The sequence below is a fragment of the Mobula birostris genome, chromosome 14 (genome assembly GCF_030028105.1).
Source record: "Mobula birostris isolate sMobBir1 chromosome 14, sMobBir1.hap1, whole genome shotgun sequence".
In the NCBI taxonomy this organism is placed as follows: domain Eukaryota; kingdom Metazoa; phylum Chordata; class Chondrichthyes; order Myliobatiformes; family Myliobatidae; genus Mobula; species Mobula birostris.
Window position 1 is genome coordinate 31115790 of NC_092383.1, and position 16510 is coordinate 31132299.

At 46.3% G+C, this 16510-nt stretch overlaps 1 protein-coding gene across 1 annotated transcript in view; it reads right to left on the reverse strand.

The window, feature by feature from the left end:
- Positions 1-16510, reverse strand: part of LOC140209807 (hepatoma-derived growth factor-related protein 3-like) — a 137155-nt gene that overhangs the window by 5049 nt on the left and 115596 nt on the right. The window contains exon 4 of the mRNA XM_072278313.1: positions 15149-15307. Within this exon, the coding sequence (XP_072134414.1) occupies positions 15149-15307 (159 nt within the window). The remainder of the gene's footprint in view (positions 1-15148; positions 15308-16510) is intronic.

The following is a 16510-nucleotide window of genomic DNA, read 5'->3' on the forward strand; positions in this document are numbered from 1 at the left end:
GTTTTGTTTATGAATCTGGAGATGTCCCAGGATTGAGTAAAACATTCAACATCAGCTTTTGAAAAGGTATGACGGTTCACTTTTTGGCTATTTGATTTTTCAAGTCCATAAAATAAGATCAGGGTACAATTATTCTCCCACTTATTTTCTGATGATTGTTTCCAAATACAAATCAATTCTGTACGTTTTTAATTTTTGTTTGACAAACCAAAGTAAACCCCTGAAATTCAAGCCTCAGTTGCTATAAGAATCAGTGAGAAGTGACAGCATCGTTGTCAAGCTTCTTCTCGTGAATTCATTTGTCATGTAATATAATAATTATAATATGATTCACGGGTGTAGCTGGTTTAAGTTATGGAGCGACCAAATTCAATGAGTAGACATCATCGAACTTTACTTGCAGGCATCATCCAGTGCTAGAAAATCAATGGTCTATTGCAAAGATTGGGTTTAAATGGCTAGAGTTATGGTTTACAACATGCCTCGGAATGCTTGTCCTTCTGTGGTAATTATTTAGAGACAGGGTGAATCATTCCTCAGCTGTCAGGGTAGGAGGCCACCAAGGTTGAATGGCTCTTAAATAAGTCAAGATATTTGGCAAACTATGTGTCAGCTTTAAACAATCAAACTCTCAGAGCAACCTCAGAGTTGGAATAAAGCTTTCAACTTGGATTTCTTGTACATTGGTAACCATTACTCCCTCTCTGGACAAGTGCATCGACTGCTCAAGATCTCTGTGACCAAATGGGGAACAAATCCCCTCCAAGTCACCTATTCAAGGTCATCTCTTATCTTTTTAATAGACATAGCACTTTCCTAGATTCCTGCAAATGCACTTCGTGGGTTCTTCGTTCTTGTCTTCACTTTAAAATTGTACCTATAGTTTATACTTCTCTTTATTTTCCTATCCAACTGTAATCACTTTGCATATTAATTTAAAAATACTTGCACCAGTCTTCCATTGCTCTCTTGAAGTCCACTGCCATCCCTCTCAACAATCCAAAGAACAACTGCTTGGGACTATTCACTTCCTTTAACCAATTATATATAGTCCCTTCCATGCTTCAATTATACTAATAAGTCTACCATGTAAGTGATCTGAGAATGTTCAAGTGGGGCGACATGGTGATGTAGCAGTTAGTGCAGTGCTTTACAGTGCCTGTGATCATTGATCAGGTTTCTATACTATCTGGAAGGAGTTTGTCTATTCTCCCCGTGACTGCATGGTATGAGCAGCTGGTGCATATTCCTTGGTGTCCTTGGTTATTATTTTGTAAATAATACTATTCTTTTGCACTTCTGGTCAGATGCTAATTGCATTTCATTGGCTTTGTATCTGTACTCGGCACACTGACAATAAAGTTGAATCTAATCCAATCTAATAACACGTCCTGGTTATGCAACCATTGATGCCAGGCAGACAATCTCTGAAGATGGCTTGTAAAGATAATGCCCAGAAGGAGGCAATGGCAAACCACCTCTTTAGAATATTTGCCAAGAACAATCATGGTTATAAACCATGATCGCCACGTCATATGACATGGCACATAGTGACGATGATGATGACTGTAAATACTCAGCATTTTAGAGAGTACCTATGGAGAGGGGATCAGAGTGGCTTCATGTCCATGACGTTCTGGTAGGTCTTCCATTTGGAACATTTCTCTACCCTCCTCCCCCAGTGTCACTTTACCCACTGTCCGTCTCCCGCAGTTTTCATTTTTATTTCAGATTTCCCATTGCGCCTTGTAAGGCATGAAAATGCCCGACGCAGGCCTCTCATGGTCTGAGTTGACGTTCCCTCCCTCACTCCCTCCCATAACTATGGCAGCTTGCTCTGGTGAGGCTGACAGATCTCTATTGGTCAGGGTTAAATGGATACAGAGTGAATAAAGTTACCAACATTATAACTCAAAACTTGGGGGCTGGCTGCTGCTGGCAAGTCTCAGGCAAAGAGTTAAATGCAGCCCAGATACTGCTTGTTACTTAAAAAGTGCAACGATGTAAACTTAAAATATTGCTTTCACAGATGCCTTCTGTAGTTTTAAACAACTTTCACAAATGTGGGTACGTTTGCCAGCTGAAAAATCGTGTGCATTAATCTTTTTTCCATTAAGAAGTTTTCTCTGTAAGTGCTTGTCACTGTGGCAATCAGGAGGTACAGTGTCCTAGAGCTGTTCAGCTTGAGGTGAAACTGGGATTAGATATTGGAAAATTCTCTGGGGTGAAAAGACATATTGAACTGACCTCTTAAAGGGCAGCAGGTTTTCATTCAAATATGAGACTTCCCTTCTGATCATGGGAATAAAGTTGAGGGACAGCATTTAATTAATTAGCAGATGATGGCTGGGGCTTCCCATTTCTGTGGCACAATCTAAAAACTGGGAGTGAACCTGCTGGCTACTTCCCTGCTGGAATTATTGTCCCTGTGCCATACCTATCCAACTGACTGGCAAGTAAACAAACTCATTAGCCCTTTACATCCCAGTGACATGATCTGAGCAATGATAGGGCTACCAGGCTCAGAAAGGGGAAGCCCAGCTCCCAAATATCCCTGACCTTTCTTCATAAATGGAAAAACAGCTTTTAAGTATTAAAGGCACAAGTCACATCTTAATATCTCTATCATCTTGAGACCTGTAAAAACTATTAAAATGGAAGCAAAGTTAGAAATCTAACCCAATTAAAACTAAATAAAATTGGTTAATAAGTAATATACATGATTTGTTTTAAAAAGCATGAAGTGAGATAAATTATCTTCTTCATCCTGAAATTCCTTTTGAAATTAATAGGATGCTGGATCTGGGAGGTGATCTTCCAGTATAAAACCAGGAATTCCAGCAAGAGTGGGTGCGCTGCGTAACACTATAAAATCCCAGTGACAGGTTTGATATTCAGAATCTATCAGTAAGTCCTTGATTTCTGCATTTGACAGGCAATGCATTCAAATCACTAAATGTTGTCATTTCTGTTTAGAATTGCTGAAAATTGACATTCAGTGTATTTTTGAAGTTTCTGTCAGGAAAAACCTTTTTTTTATTTTTCACACCGATAACTACAAGTAACCATTTTGAATCTGCAGCAATCCTTGCAAACTGAGCCCAAAATGTCTGCTGATTTCTATTTATGATGCATTATGCTGCAAATCTGGTTAATACACAGTAAATTCAGACATCGGTTTCAGAAACCCGAGCCACATATCAAGCATTATTAGTTTATAAATTGTATTAGCTACATACTGTCGCACAAAATGTCTCTGTCCCTCTGTAGATCTGGTCATTTGCTGGTTTATTTTACCCTTCCACTGGCTGTGGACAAAGAAGCAAATACTTAATGGTACCACACTGAGATTGTCAGCAGGTGGCAGCACTATTGTGTATCTCCATTATAAATAATTACCCAGTATTTCCTGGAAAGAAGCATCTCATTAGACTGTGGCCATTTTAAGGTTAAAGCTATTTTCTACCTGGAAGTTACAGGAACAAACTAATAAGTGGGTTACTTGGGACTTCTGTGGAGGACTGAATTGACAATCTACAGGCACAAAATACCTACAGTATGATTGAAGGGCTGGTGAGGGAAAATGAGTAATGGCAGAGGAGAGGGGAAGGGAAGAGGGGGAGAGAGAGAGGGGGGAGAGAGAGAGGGGGGAGAGAGAGAGAGGGGGGAGAGAGAGAGGGGGGAGAGAGAGAGGGGGGAGAGAGAGAGGGGGGAGAGAGAGAGGGGGGAGAGAGAGAGGGGGAGAGAGGGAGGGGGAGAGAGGGAGGGGGAGAGAGGGAGGGGGAGAGAGGGGGGGAGAGAGGGGGGAGAGAGGGGGGAGAGAGGGGGGGAGAGAGGGGGAGAGAGAGGGGGAGAGAGGGGGGGAGAGAGGGGGGAGAGAGGGGGGAGAGAGGGGGGAGAGAGGGGGAGAGAGGGGAGAGAGAGGGGGAGAGAGGGGGAGAGAGGGGGAGAGGGGGGAGAGAGGGGGGAGAGAGGGGGGGAGAGAGGGGGGGAGAGAGGGGGGAGAGAGAGGGGGAGAGAGAGGGGGAGAGAGAGGGGGAGAGAGGGGGAGAGAGGGGGAGAGAGAGGGGGAGAGAGGGGGAGAGAGGGGGAGAGAGGGGGGGAGAGAGGGGGGGAGAGGGGGGAGAGAGGGGGGGAGAGGAGAGAGGGGGGGAGGGGGAGAGAGGGGGGAGGGGGAGAGAGGGGGGGAGGGGGAGAGAGGGGGGGAGGGGGAGAGAGGGGGAGGGAGAGAGGGGGAGGAGAGAGGAGGGGGAAGGAGAGAGGAGGGGGAAGGAGAGGGGGGAAGGAGCGAGAGAGAGAGGAGGGGAGAAGGAGAGAGAGAGAGGAGGGGGAGGAGAGGGGGAGGAGAGGGGGAAGGAGAGAGAGGGGGAAGGAGAGAGAGGGGGAAGGAGAGAGGGGGGAAGGAGAGAGGGGGGAAGGAGAGAGGGGGAAGGAGAGAGGGGGGAAGGAGAGAGGGGGGGAAGGAGAGAGGGGGGGAGAGAGAGGGGGGAGGAGAGAGAGGGGGGAGGAGAGAGGGGGGGAGGAGAGAGGGGGGAGGAGAGAGAGGCGAGGAGAGAGAGGGGGAGGAGAGAGAGGGGGAGGAGAGAGAGGGGGAGGAGAGAGAGGGGGAGGAGAGAGAGGGGGAGGAGAGAGAGGGGGGAGGAGAGAGAGGGGGAAGGAGAGAGGGGGACGGGGAGAGAGAGAGATGGGGGAGAGAGAGAGAGAGGAGAGGGGAAGGAGAGAGAGAGAGAGGAGAGGGGAAGGAGAGAGAGAGGGAGGAGGGGGAAGGAGAGAGAGAGAGGAAGGAGAGGGGTGAGGGGGAGAGGGGGGTGAGGGGGAGAGGGGGAGGGAGAGAGGGGGAGGGAGAGAGGGGAGGGAGAGAGGGGGAGGGAGAGAGGGGGAGGGAGAGAGGGGGAGGGAGAGAGGGGGAGGGAGAGAGGGGGAGGGAGAGAGGGGGAGGGAGAGAGAGGGAGGGAGAGAGAGGGAGGGAGAGAGAGGGAGGGAGAGGGGGGAGGGAGAGAGGGGAAGGTTTGTTACATAGAGAACAGCACAGGAAGAAAATACGTTATGTAAAAAAAAATAAATCGCCCTTTACTGTTCTATTTTCTAAATTGAGAGCTCACTATTAAATTTCTTACTATATGGAATAGAGGGGTTGATTGACATTGCAAGAGCATACATTTCTTCATTGAACAGGTATTTAGTCTCCCCACAAGCAGCCCTAATTTACCGAGTTAGCAGGGCAGGACACGTGTGCAGATGTTATTACTTTATGATATCCATGTGGAAGCTGAAAGCAAGCTGCTGATCTCACAAAGACGACAGTAGAATGGCACAATTTGTTTACCAACTCTTCAGAGGAAACTACTTTGCCAAGCTTTGCTGGATAAGGGCGAAGTGTAATTAAATAGCTGGGGAAGAAAATGCTGAAAATACTCAGCAGGTTAGGCAGCAACTGTCTTGGAAGAAACAGAGTTAACATTTCAGGTTGAAGGCTCTACATCAGAAATCCTACCTCTCCTTAGTTGTGTCCTGACCTCATGAGTATTTTCTACTCTCATTTCACATTCTCACCATCTGCAGTTTTGTTTTCTTTTCAACTAAGCTGCTGCTACTTGGGGGGCAAATTCTGGACTATTTAATGAATCAATATGATTTGACAATCACTGCCTTACAAGTGAATGTCCTTCCTGATAAAAGAATTTAATTTTCCTGAGGCTCTCTCACCAAAGGCAATAAACACTCTACAACGTCCAATGAAAGCTGTAGTTTGATGGCTTGTTTCCAACTATGTGTTGGAAGTTTGATTTAAAATAAATGTTTTCCTTTGGATTCAGAGGTTAGGAGCTGTTCAGGTGCTGTGAATTTCAAAATTTGCTGAAGCCGGGGTTGATAGTGTCCAAGATTTTCTGGCTCAGTTCATTTATGCAGAAGGTGTTGTGTTGCATTAATAATTTAATAGAAGAGTGTTCCCTTTAGAAAAATCTGATTAGTAACATAGTAACTTTGAAAACTTGTTCTAATCTGTGATTTCTTCAGGAAAGTAACTACCTGGCTTGGATGATTAGAGTTTTGCAGCAGTGATCTGGATTTTGATTTTTGATTTTTGATATCATGTAAACATTACTGAGGGTATGAGATTCATCTAGGAACATTTGGTGGGCTATTTTTGGAGGCTCACATGTGTGTCATTTCAGGCAGTTACGCAAAATATTGCTTGGTCATGTACACTGCTTATACAGAAATAAAGCTCTGTAATTAATCTCCTACGCATACCCCTTTGCAAAGTAGGAGGAGGCCATTTGGCCTGTTGAGTCTGTGCCAACTCTCAGGACTTTTCCATCGATTCTATTTTCCCACTTGCCTTTCTGTAATCTAGTCTTTCTCACACCCCTTTTAACCTCCCTGATTCTCCTACCATCCATCTATAGTTAGGGTCAATCAAGTAGCAATTAACCAACCAGCATGCCTTTGGGATGTGGGAGAAAGCCCAAGCAGTCACAGGAAAAACATGCACACTGCATGCAGGCAGGAGGTCAGGGTAGGTTGTAATGTATGATAGCACCACTAACTACCGGAGTGCTGTGTCAATTACTTAGCTGTGATACCCAATGACAAAAATTATCTTGGAGACACAAGAGACTGCAGCTGCTAGAATTTGGAGCAAGACACAGGCACTGGAGGTCTAGCTGCATCAATGGAGGGATATGGGCAGAGGAGGCTTCAGGTTGAGACCCTTCAACTGGGCTGAAAGAACAAGGGCGACCAGGCTGCATAAAAAAGGTGGAGGAAGATCTGGCAAGTGATGGGTGGATCCAGTTGAGGGGATGACAAAAAAAACTATCTTGTTCCACGTGGCTCGTGATAAGGTGTGGAAAACAGAGACTCCAATACAGGTGTGAAGACCAACGCATGACCTAAAACTGACTAGGATATTCCACCCGAACTTTACTTCTTTCTCTCGTCTACCAGCCTCTTATCATTGATCTATCCAAACCCACTCTCCCACCATCCTACTTCTACTGATCGTTTCCCAGTCTCTCCTGTTCCACCCACCTTGTTATACTGATCTAACCAACCGCTTCCAATACCCATAATCTTCTTTCCCAATTTTTCTGAAGACCCAGGAGATTGCAGATGCTGGAATCTGGAGCTACAGACAAAATCCCAGAGGAACTCAGTGGGTCAGGCAGCATCTGTGGGGCTAAATGCACAGTTTACACTTTGAATCAAGACACTTCATCTTGGTCCAAGGTGAAGAGTCTTGATCCAAACATTGACTATCCATTTCCCTCCACAGATGCTGCCTGATCTGCTGAGTTCCGCCAACACTTTGTTTGATGCCCTGAGTTTTCTGAATTTATGTAAGCATGAAGAGCTGTTTCCACAGCTAGACAGACAGACAACTGTTTCCTACCTGCTTGAACTTGCTCTCCTAACTCTTCCACTGCTTACCCTTTAAGTCATAAAACAATAAATTCTTGGACTTGCTATTGGGGCTCACCAAATAAATAAAAAGACCCATAACAGTGTTGTTCAATGAAGAGAAGCATTATGTGTGTATGTGTGTATGTATATATGTTTTTTCTTCCTTACTCAAAATGACAACAGTGAACCAGAGGAAATATTCTGCTGGTTGGCTTACAAAACTTCTCAATATACATCTTTTGAATTATTCTCACTACAATCTACAGCATGTAATTTCTCTGTAAGCAATACTTTTGAACTGACTTAATAAACTACAGATTTCACGATCTTCTCAAGGATTCGGCAGAGTTAGCTTTCAAGCAAGCAGATATGGCACCTGTAAGTGGATGAAGGTTCATCACCATGGCCAGATGCAAGGCGGTGGTGGTGGAGATTCCAAGCCAGGTTGAAACACAGAGGAACAAGACCCTCTCTACCCAGCATTTTGTTAACAAATGTGCTGTCACTGGAGAACAAGCCTGAGGACCTGAGACCAAGATTGCTCTCGGAAGGAAATGAGAAATTGTGTTTGGTAGTTTACAGAGGCATGGCTTACTTCCAGCTCACCAGATTCAGCTATCAGACCCAAAGGCTTCTGACAAACAGGATGGAGCAAACTGCTGATTCAGAAAAGGCAAAAGGTGGGGTGTGTGTTTCATGATAAACTCTCTGTGGTGCTCCAATGTTTTGTTGTCCTTGTGTTCCATGACTTGGAATAACTAATAATCAACTATTTACCAAGAGTGATCTCCACGATCCTGACCACAGTTTACATACCATCACTGACCAACTGTAATCAGGCACTTGAGATACTGCATGATGCCATCACCAAACAAGAAAAAGTCCACCCGTCACATTCCAAATCATAGTCCGGGAATTCAACCACGCTGGTTTGAAGATACCTCTGCCTAATGACCATCAGCATGTCACATGTACCACTAGCGGTCTCAACGCACTGGACCACTGTTTACTATGATAAGGAATGATGCAGTTCCATGTGCAGACTGCTTTTTGGGAAATCTGGTCACTTGGCTGTCCTTCTCCTATCGACATACAGGCAGAGGCTAAAGAGCAAGGCTCCAGAGGTTCGGATAACAAAGGGATGTTTGCAGGAGGCAGAGGAGTGGCTATGGGACTCTTTCAAGTCGGTGGACTGAGTTGTGTTCAAGGATTCATCAATGAATCTGAATGAATACATCACGGTTTTATAAAAACAGTCGTAAACAAATGTGGTCCACAAAATCATTCAGAGTCTTCCCCAACCAGAAGCCTTGGATGAAGCATGAGATCCACAGTCTGCTGAGGGCCAGATCAGAGGCCTCCAATGCTCGCTTTGACCTTGAAAACATGGAGGAACCAGCATGAACTCCCACAGCTCTCGATGATACTGTAATTTCAGTCTTTGAGGTCGGAGTGAGAAAATTTTTCAGGAGGATGTACCCACGGAAAGCATCCAGCCCAGATAGGGTACCTGGCCGAGTACTAAAGACCTGTGCTGATCAACAGGCTGGAGTGTTCAACAATATCTTATAATATCTCGTTCCGGCAGTCTGAAGTGCCCACCTGCTTCAAGCAGGCTTCAATCATACCGGTGCCTCGGAAGAATCTCAATGACAATCACCCAGTAGCACTTACATCCACAGTAATGAATTGTTTCGAGATGTCAGCGATTGAACACATCAACTCTGCTCCCATTTGACTACTGGCACAGCAGGTCACAGCAAATGCCGTTTTATAAGCTCTTCATTCAATCCTGGAACATCAGGGCAGCAAAGATGCATACAGCAGGACACTCTATTGACTACAGCTCAGCATTCAATACTATCATCCCTCAAAATGAATTAATTAGCCTCAAGACCTTAGCCTCAATACCTCCTTATAAAATTGGATCCTTGATTTCCTCACCTGCAGACCCCAGTCAGTTTGGATTGGCAACAACATCTCCTCCGCAATCTCCATCAGCACAGGTGCACCACAAGGCTGTGTGCTTAGCCCCCTGCTCTACTCGCTTTACACTTAAGACTGTGTAGCTAAGCAGAGCTCCACTGCTATATTTAAGTTGGCTGAGGTCGTTGGCCGAGGTCGGTGGTGGTGAATCAGCAAAAAAGGAGGGAAATTGAAAATCCGGCTGAGTATTCCCACAACAACAACAATTTAGTGTCAGCAAGACCAAAGAGCCGATTATTGACTTCAGAAGGAGGAAGCTGGAGGCCCATGAACCAGTCCTCATTGGGGGATTAGAGGTGGAGAGGATCAGCAGCTTTAAAATCCTCGTTGTTGTAATTTCAGAGGGCCTGTCCTGGACCCAGCAAGTAAATACAATCATGAAGAAAACATGGCATCACTTTACTTCATTAGATGTTCGTGAAGATTCTTTATGACATCTAATACTTCAACAAACATCTATATTTGTGTGGTGGAGAGTGTATAAGGCTATAAGATATAGGAGCAGAATTAGGCCATTTGGCCCATCGAGTCTGCTCTGCCATTTCATCATGGCTCATCAAATTTTCCTCTCGGCCCCAGTCTCCTGCCCTCTCCCTGTATCCCTTCATGCCCTGACCAATCAAGAATCTCTCAATCTCTGCTCTAAGTATACATAAAGGCTTGGCCTCCACAGCTGCCTGTAGCAAAGAACTCCACAGATTCACCACTTTCTGGCTAAAGAAATTCCTCCTCATCTCTGTTCTACGAAGACACCCCCTCTATTCTGAGGCCTTGTCTTCTGGTCTTAGACACTCCCACCATAGGAAATATGCTCACCACATCCACTTTATTAAGGCCTTTCACCATTTGATAGGTTTCAATGAGGTCAGCCCTCATTCTTCTGAATTGTAGTTCATACAGGCCCAGATCCATCAAATGCTCTTCATATGACAACACTCTTCACATTGACTGGTTGCATTACGGCCGGGTATGGAAACACTAATGCTGTTGAACGGAAATCCTACAAGAAGTGGTGGATATGGCCCAGTCTATCATGGGTAAAGCCCTTCCCATCATTGAGCACATCTACATGGAGCACTGTTGCAGGAAATCAGCATTCCAATGCCATATTTAAGTTGGCCGAGGATACCACTGTCGTTGGTCGAGTCAAAGGTGGTGACAAATCAGCATAAAAGAGGGACATTGAACATTTGGCTGAGTATTGCCACAACAACAACCGCTCATTCAATCTCACCATTTGATAGGTTTCAATGAAGGTCTTCTGAATTCCAATGAATACAGGCTCAGGGACCCCCACTACACAGCACATTCTCTCTTCTCACTGCTGCCATCAGGAAGGTGGTACAGGAGCCTCAGGACTCACACCACCAGGTTCAGGAACAGCTGTTACCCCTCAACCATCAGGCTCTTGAACCAAAGGGGATTCAAGTTCACTTGCCCATCACTAAACTGTTCCCACAACCTATGGATTCACTTTCAAGGTCTCTTCATCACATTTTCAATATTTATTGTTTATTTATATATTTATTTACTATTTTTTCTTTGGCATTTGCACAGCTTGTTGTCTTTTGCACATTGGTCGTTTGTCTGCCTGTTTGGTGCAGTATTTCATTGACTCTATTATGGTTCTTGGGTTTACTGAGTATGCTCGCAATGGTGTGCATAGTGGCATATACAGTCTTGCGAGACCATGGATCTGCGCCTGGAAAGTCTTCACTCTCCAGGGCGCAGGCCTGGGCAAGGTTGTATGGAAGACCGGCAGTTGCCCTTGCTGCAAGTCTCCCCTCTCCACGACACCAATGTTGTCTAAGCGAAGGGCATTAGGACCCATACAGCTTGGCACCAGTGTCGTCACAGAGCAATGTATGATTAAGTGCCTTGCTCAAAGACACAACACACTGCCTTGGCTGGGGCTCGAACTCACAACCTTCAGATCGCTAGTCAAACGCCTTAACCACTTGGCCACGTGCCCACACCATATACAGTATGTGCTTGGATAATAAACTTATTTTGAACTTTGAAACTCGGCACTTAAATGGAGGGGGGTTTTAAATGAGCTGATGACTATTATTACAGGAAACGGAGTTCTGAAGCAGCTTGAATAGCACATAAAGGGAACAACTGGAAAAATACAAATTAGAGAGAGATGATAAAAGCCCATTGGATTTGCTGTTATTATTTGATGGACTGATATTGACCCCCAACAGTAGTTCCAAGAACCTCAGTTAAGTTATTCCAGCGATTTGCCACAAAACAATTAAAATATTAGATACAAACAACAGGAATTCTGCAGATGCTGGAAATTCAAGCAACACACATCAAAGTTGCTGGTGAACGCAGCAGGCCAGGAAGCATCTGTAGGAAGAGGTGCAGTCGACGTTTCAGGCCGAGACCCTTCGTCAGGACTAACTGAAGGAAGAGTGAGTAAGGGACTTGAAAGTTGGAGGGGGAGGGGGAGATCCAAAATGATAGGAGAAGACAGGAGGGGGAGGGATAGAGCCAAGAGCTGGACAGGTGATAGGCAAAAGGGGATACGAGAGGATCATGGGACAGGAGGTCCGGGAAGAAAGACAAGGTGGGGGAGGAACCCAGAGGATGGGCAAGAGGTATATTCAGAGGGACAGAGGGAGAAAAAGGAGAGTGAGAGAAAGAATGTGTGCATAAAAATAAGTAACAGATGGGGTACGAGGGGGAGGTGGGGCCTTAGCGGAAGTTAGAGAAGTCGATGTTCATGCCATCAGGTTGGAGGCTACCCAGATGGAATATAAGGTGTTGTTCCTCCAACCTGAGTGTGGCTTCATCTTTACAATAGAGGAGGCCGTGGATAGACATGTCAGAATGGGAATGGGATGTGGAATTAAAATGTGTGGCCACTGGGAGATCCTGCTTTCTCTGGCGGACAGAGCGTAGATGTTCAGCAAAGTGGTCTCCCAGTCTGCGTCGGGTCTCGCCAATATATAAAAGGCCACATCGGGAGCACCGGACGCAGTATATCACCCCAGTCGACTCACAGGTGAAGTGTTGCCTCACCTGGAAGGACTGTTTGGGGCCCTGAATGGTGGTAAGGGAGGAAGTGTAAGGGCATGTGTAGCACTTGTTCCGCTTACACGGATAAGTGCCAGGAGGGAGATCAGTGGGGAGGGATGGGGGGGACGAATGGACAAGGGAGTTGCGTAGGGAGCGATCCCTGCGGAATGCAGAGAGAGGGGGGGAGGGAAAGATGTGCTTAGTGGTGGGATCCCGTTGGAGGTGGCGGAACTTACGGAGAATAATATGTTGGACCTGGAGGCTGGTGGGGTAGTAGGTGAGGACCAGGGGAACCCTATTCCTAGTGGGGTGACAGATGTACGTGAAATGGGGGAGATGCGTTTAAGAGCAGAGTTGAGAGTGGAGGAAGGGAAGCCCCTTTCTTTAAAAAAGGAAGACATCTCCCTCGTCCTAGAATGAAAAGCCTCATCCTGAGAGCAGATGCGGCGGAGACGGAGGAATTGCGAGAAGGGGATGGCGTTTTTGCAAGAGACAGGGTGAGAAGAGGAATAGTCCAGATAGCTGTGAGAGTCAGTAGGCTTATAGTAGATATCAGTGGATAAGCTGTCTCCAGAGACAGAGACAGAAAGATCTAGAAAGGGGAGGGAGGTGTCGGAAATGGACCAGGTAAACTTGAGGGCAGGGTGAAAGTTGGAGGCAAAGTTAATAAAGTCAACGAGTTCTGCATGCATGCAGGAAGCAGCGCCAATGCAGTCATCGATGTAGCGAAGGAAAAGTGGGGGACAGATACCAGAATAGGCACGGAACATAGATTGTTCCACAAACCCAACAAAAAGGCAGGCATAGCTAGGACCCATACGGGTGCCCATAGCTACACCTTTAGTTTGGAGGAAGTGGGAGGAGCCAAAGGAGAAATTATTAAGAGTAAGGACTAATTCCGCTAGATGGAGCAGAGTGGTGGTAGAGGGGAACTGATTAGGTCTAGAATCCAAAAAGAAGCGTAGAGCTTTGAGACCATCCTGATGGGGGATGGAAGTATATAAGGACTGGACATCCATGGTGAAAATAAAGCGGTGGGGGCCAGGGAACTTAAAATCATCGAAAAGTTTAAGAGCGTGAGATGTGTCACGAACATAGGTCGGAAGGGATTGAACAAGGGGGGATAAAACCATGTCAAGGTATGCAGAAACGAGTTCAGTGGGGCAGGAGCAAGCTGAGACAATAGGTCGGCCAGGACAGGCAGGTTTGTGGATCTTGGGTAGGAGGTAGAAACGGAAAGTGCGGGGTGTGGGAACTATAAGGTTGGTAGCAGTGGATGGGAGATCCCGAGTGGATAAAGTCGGTGATGGTGTGGGAGACAATGGCCTGGTGCTCCTTAGTGGGGTCACGATCGAGGGGTAAATAAGAGGAGATATCCGCGAGCTGTCGCTGTGCCTCGGCAAGATAGAGGTCAGTATGCCAGACTACAACAGCACCCCCCTTATCAGCGGGTTTAATAATAAGGTTAGGATTAGTGCAGAGGGAGTGGAGAGCAGAGCGTTCCGAAGGAGTGAAGTTGGAATGGGGACAAGGTGCGGTGAAGTCGAGACGGTTGATGTCCCGTCGGCAATTAGCGATAAAGAGATCCAGAGCAGGCAGAAGACCAGAGCGGGGTGTCCATGAAGAAGAGGAGGGTTGAAGACGGGAGAAGGGGTCATCGGTGGGGTTGGAAGAGTCCTTGCCGAAGAAGTAGGCTCGGAGACGGAGACGGCGGAAGAAAAGTTCCGCATCATGGTGAACACGGAACTCGCTGAGTTGTGGGCGAAGGGGGACAAACGTGAGGCCCTTACTGAGAACAGAGCGTTCTGCCTCCGACAGTTGAAGGGCGGAGGGGATGGTAAAGACCCGGCACGGATGAGAGCTGGGATCAGAGGGGGGAGGGGGGAGGCCGGGGGTGTCAATGGAGAGGGGGGGGCTGGGGTGAGAGGAAGATGGAGCCTCTGAGGGCCCAGGAGCTGACGGTGGGATCTGAGGAAGACGGAGTTGCAGAGTGGTGGTGGGGGAAGGGGAGACGGGAGTCACAATAGCAGCACGTAAAGACCCGGCCTGGAGTTCAAGGCTGGAGTCGCAGTTGGTGGTTGCGCAATCGCTGTGAAGGTGTCCATGGTCGTTGCTGGAGTCCGGGTTTTGAATATGCCCTGAGGTGTTGGAGCCGGCGAGATCAATGGCAGAGGCTGCAATCTGAAGTTCATGCCTGCTAGTTTCAGGGCCAGCAGGCTCTGGAGTCCGTAGATGTAGGATCTTGCGATCTTTGCCTAACATGACAAAGTCAAAAAAACGGCGATTGCAGGCGTGAATCCGACGGAGGATGAAATAACGGGTAGGACCATTACAGACGGCGAAGAAAGTGTCCCGAAGGTGTGGAAGGGTCTGGGATAGGGACACCAAGTACCTCCTCATGGCGGAGAGAGTCGCCTTCAGAGCTTGACGGGAGAAGCGACGAGAGGCAGAGTCAATAAAATGTGAGTACCTGGGATCCTCAGAAGGTCCAAACTGAGAGGCTTGGAAACGAATCCTAAAGCCAACTGGAGTAAGTTGGCGGCGGAGATTATTAGATATTCTGGGTAGGATCAAATTTTGAAGATTATTTCTCGTTTACAAGAAAATTACACAGAATTAATCCGGGGGGGGGGGGGGCAGGCAGTTTGACAGAAAATATCCAAAGATGACATTGAAAACTGCACTTGATGCTATATTTAGAGAATGCAGAAATAGTTAAATATTTTACCTTGAAAGCAGCTTTTTTCCGTTTGGAGCCTGCTTTTTCATTTTTGCTCTTAGCTTTTCCCTCCTCGTCCATTATCTCTGCCCCTTCACCTTCACTGCTGGCATCTGCTGTATTTCCCCCTTCCCCTTCTGTCTCTGAAGAACTCTGTTGCTGTATCGCCTGAAACAAAGACACAGCAAGGTAGCAGAAAAAAAATCATACATGCTATAAAATGAATATGTTTAAAAATAACCATCCATTAAATGTTTTATAAGAACACATGAAATCTATAATGTTTTCCTCTTGGTGAATTTACAGTTTATTTTTGCCAATGTAAGTCCTTTATCTATATAGAGGACATTGTAGGTTTACTTTTGAATCCTACAAGACCCTGTGGAAAGGTGTAACAGTAATTCCCTCAAGCTCCTTTCGCTCCTTGAATAGACAGGTTTCCTTGCACCAAGTAATGCCTTGCTGGAGAAAGATACTATATTGAGACAAGTGTGAATTTCCATAAAATATGCCACATAACTGTGCTTGCATACATATCAATAATGGAAAGCATAGTGAATAATCATGTGGAATAGTGTTAAGGTCAGATAATTCAGGATATCTGCACGATTTCTAGCAAGGTCAATTTTGTGGTGGCTTCTTGCTTCAAGTTTAACTTATTGTTGTGGTCATACTTCACACCCTGGTACTACTTCACTGGCGTCTGTAACACCTTGCATTTATATAGCTCCATACACAATACCAAGGCCACCATACCATTTACTACCATGAGATTTTGACCTGAAGCACTGTTGCGATGTAGCAGGTGTGGCAGCCAGCCGACACACAGCAGGATCCCACAAGTGATAACAGCTAGATCATCTATTCTAGTTACGTTAGCTGATGGGTAAATGTTGCCCGAGGCTCCTTAATGAATGCCCTGCTCTTTAAGGAGCCCAATGAAATTTCTGCAGGTGACTACCATGGAGAGCATTCCGACTGGCTGCATCACTGTCTGGTATGGGGGGGGGCCGGGGTGGGGGGAGTACTGCACAGGATCGAAGTAAGTTGTAAAAAATTGTAAAGTTAGCCAGCTCCATCATGGGTAGTAGTCTCTGTAGTATCCAAGATATCTTCAAGGAGTGGTGGCTTAGAAAGGTGGTGTCCATCGTTAAATTCCCCCACCACCCAGGACATGTCCTCTTCTCAATATTACTGTCAAGAAGGAGGTAGAGAAGACTGAAGGAACACACTTCCAGCGATTCAAGAACAGCTTCTTCCCCTCTGCCATTCGATTTCTGAATGGATATTGAACCCATGAACACTACCCCACTACTTCTGGTTCTATTTCTGTTTTTTGCACTACTTCTTTTAACTTGCTATTTGATAGCC